This window comes from Priapulus caudatus, unplaced genomic scaffold (genome assembly GCF_000485595.1).
Source record: "Priapulus caudatus unplaced genomic scaffold, Priapulus_caudatus-5.0.1 Scaffold2810, whole genome shotgun sequence".
Taxonomy (NCBI): Eukaryota; Metazoa; Priapulida; class Priapulimorpha; order Priapulimorphida; family Priapulidae; genus Priapulus; species Priapulus caudatus.
In genome coordinates this window covers 4,247-7,079 of record NW_014579871.1, presented here as the reverse complement: position 1 = coordinate 7,079, position 2,833 = coordinate 4,247, and the positions used below count along the sequence as shown (strand labels likewise).

At 39.9% G+C, this 2,833-nt stretch overlaps 1 protein-coding gene across 1 annotated transcript in view; it reads right to left on the bottom strand.

Moving 5' to 3' along the window:
- Positions 1–2,493, bottom strand: part of LOC106819074 (cadherin-87A-like) — a 5,339-nt gene extending 2,846 nt beyond the window's left edge. The window contains exons 1-3 of the mRNA XM_014823735.1: positions 2,399–2,493; positions 1,090–1,163; positions 524–604 (exon numbers count right to left, since the gene is read on the bottom strand). Of these exons, the coding sequence (XP_014679221.1) occupies positions 524–604; positions 1,090–1,144 (136 nt within the window). The 5' untranslated portion in view covers positions 1,145–1,163; positions 2,399–2,493. The remainder of the gene's footprint in view (positions 1–523; positions 605–1,089; positions 1,164–2,398) is intronic.
- Positions 2,494–2,833: the final 340 nt, after the last annotated feature.

Sequence of the window (2,833 nt, the reverse complement as noted above, 5' to 3'; positions counted from 1 at the left end):
CAACACTAACTGTACACCGTAACACCGACTCGGCTATATCTTATATATACAAGAACCCCAAATACCGTCTATGGTGTGGTGGCGATTTTACGCATTAATTAGTGGTACGGTAAAAAAACACGCCCCCCTAGTTCCCCCCCCCTCCCCCCTGTTTGAATTTCATCCTAGGGAAAACCCTGATATATATATATATAGCTTGGTTTTTCCTGTTGGATGGTCGTTTTTTACATCCTGATGATGTATCTACTGCAGTGAATAAATTCACGATGTTCATCACGATTTATATAATTTTTCTTATATTTAGATACTCTTATTATATTCTCTCGTCTTTTTTTGTCGCAAAAGGGACCGCCTCCCATTCTTCAGAATTGGTGAAAAATCTAGGGAAAGATCAAGACGTGCCCCCCCCCTCCCGGCCGCTCTCAGCACTGTCAGTGTGTATCGTGCCAGAGGTCAGAGGTCACGCCCGGCAAAGCTCTGTCACTTTCTCACTCGTCGGGCGTACGTCTATTCTGTTACTTACCAACAGGTGTCACCTCATCCACCCTGTGGCCGTCCATATCCTCTAGCAACGTCGGCGGCTGATTGGCCTGTGATAGCACACCTGTTAACGAAGAAACGATGCACAGGTATATAGCGCTACCTCAGAATTCATCCATATGCGATGAAACACAATTATTGTACAGCTGCGTCATTTTACTTGAGTAAAATTACTCACGTGTGCGACGGGCTTAAGTGGCGATTACAAATGGCGAATGATTTAACTGCTCACGAAATTACGATTGAATAACGAAATCGTCTAATTTCAGTGTCGTGTAACTACCAACAAATAGAGTAGCCTAGTCCTTTGGTGCAAGTACTGTGCAACGGTGCAACAACCTAGTTTCGTGTAGACTAAACTACATTATTTTATTTTTACTTCGTTACTCTATTCAAAAAGGTTTTGGTACACCTCTTTTCCCATAGGCCTACAGCACATACGATAAAGTTGCTATAGTTTTTCATTGGTGTCTAACAAATAACTTTGGTGGCTCAAATCTTGGCTCAAACTTTTAAAACATCCAGAGGGAGCTCTGATTGTATACCCACCTTGGAAGAACACTGCAAAAACAGACAGGAGTTGAATAGCACCAGTCACAGCCATGTTTCTTTGTGGCCAGTGTCTAAAGAAAAAAACCCACACAACTTTTCATTAGAAAATGAATATCATAACTAAACTTGTAACTTCATTCCTGCATTGATATGTTAATATAGTTATTGTATCAGTACACGTACGTACTCACCACACAGCAAAGATTACTAAGACAGCAGTAAATTACTCATTCTGACTATATATTATATCGAAGACGGAGAATGAATCTACGATTACTCTGCTCTCAGGGAAGATGCAGGATCCCTTTAAGTTTAGCTTCTCAGTGTTCTCAGTTTATTGTGTTTTCAGTAAACTATCCTTTTCACTGATTTGTTTATTTATATTATTATATAATTTATATCTATCATCTATATAATCTATAAATTATATATTTATAACAGACGTCCCAAGTCTCCCGGTCTCACCGGGAGACTCCCGGTATGACACTCTGCTCCCGGTGCCCCGGAATGAGGTCAGAAGCTCCCGGTCGTAACATTTTTCAGCCATATGAATTTTTACACAGTAAATTACTAAATTTGCCATTGTTGTTGATGTACTTTGATTCCAGCAAACAGTAAAAAGCGATAAAACGATTATTTTACATGCATACCACTTTATAAAAAATGGTGGCATGCCGCGACAAACACATATCGCAGCCCGCCACAACTTTTTTCCTGTTTTTGCGCACTGCGAAAAAACGGCGATGGACCTGGCTCCCTTTCTTGGATTGCTGGGCCAATGCTGGCTCCCTTTCTTGGATTGCTGGGCCAATGCTGGCTCCCTTTCTTAGATTGCTGGCTCCATTTCTTGTACTTTCCCAACTTGGGACCTCTGTTTATAATTTATTTATTTTTGTGACGTGTACACAAACCTAGTACGTGTGTCCTTCCTCAAGTTCCTGTACATATGAGTACCTTCATTATGGGTATAATAATAATGCATCTACTCTGATAATTTCTCTATGCCTACATATGTGAAAAAGTCGTTTGTTTTGTTTTGTTCTGCGTAATCTTGCTTCGTTCCTGCTGTTGTTTTATTGTTATTAATTTGATCAATGTGTCCGCAGTGTTGATCTGACCATTTGATCAACTTGTCTCTTTCCGTCTTCGATATACTATTACTAGTCCCTTGGACTGTGTAGACTATGTATGAGTAATAGTATTAACTATTATTTTATGAGAAGGGGGACGGGTACCTACGTCTTACAACATAAAGTTACTATCATCATGATTGGTAAATAACTAACTATAACTTCGTTTTTAATACCTGTATGCTCCTGTGCTGTATATTTTGATCACTCTCCTTGCATGCTACGTGTCCCACATTCGCGATCTCAACCTCTAAACCGGTTTCCCTTTCTACTGCATGAAGTAATGGTTGAACGATCATTTTCATCCTGACATTACACGCCTGACGAACTCGACACAGACGAGTCCATTCTGATGACGTCAGCGCGTCTTTAGCGACGGGTGTCATAGGAATTTTGATCTCCGTATAACAAGTGTTAACGGTGCCTCATAAGATCATCAGAGATGAATAATGACGTAATGTTTAGCATGAATACTAACAATAATGCCATTGTATCTTGCTCAATGAAAATGACAGTAATTAACCAGTATTTTAATTACCCATCCGTATATACCGATAATTATGTTTTCAAAACTTGAAGAGAACTGAAGCACATACTTACAGGGGCGTAGC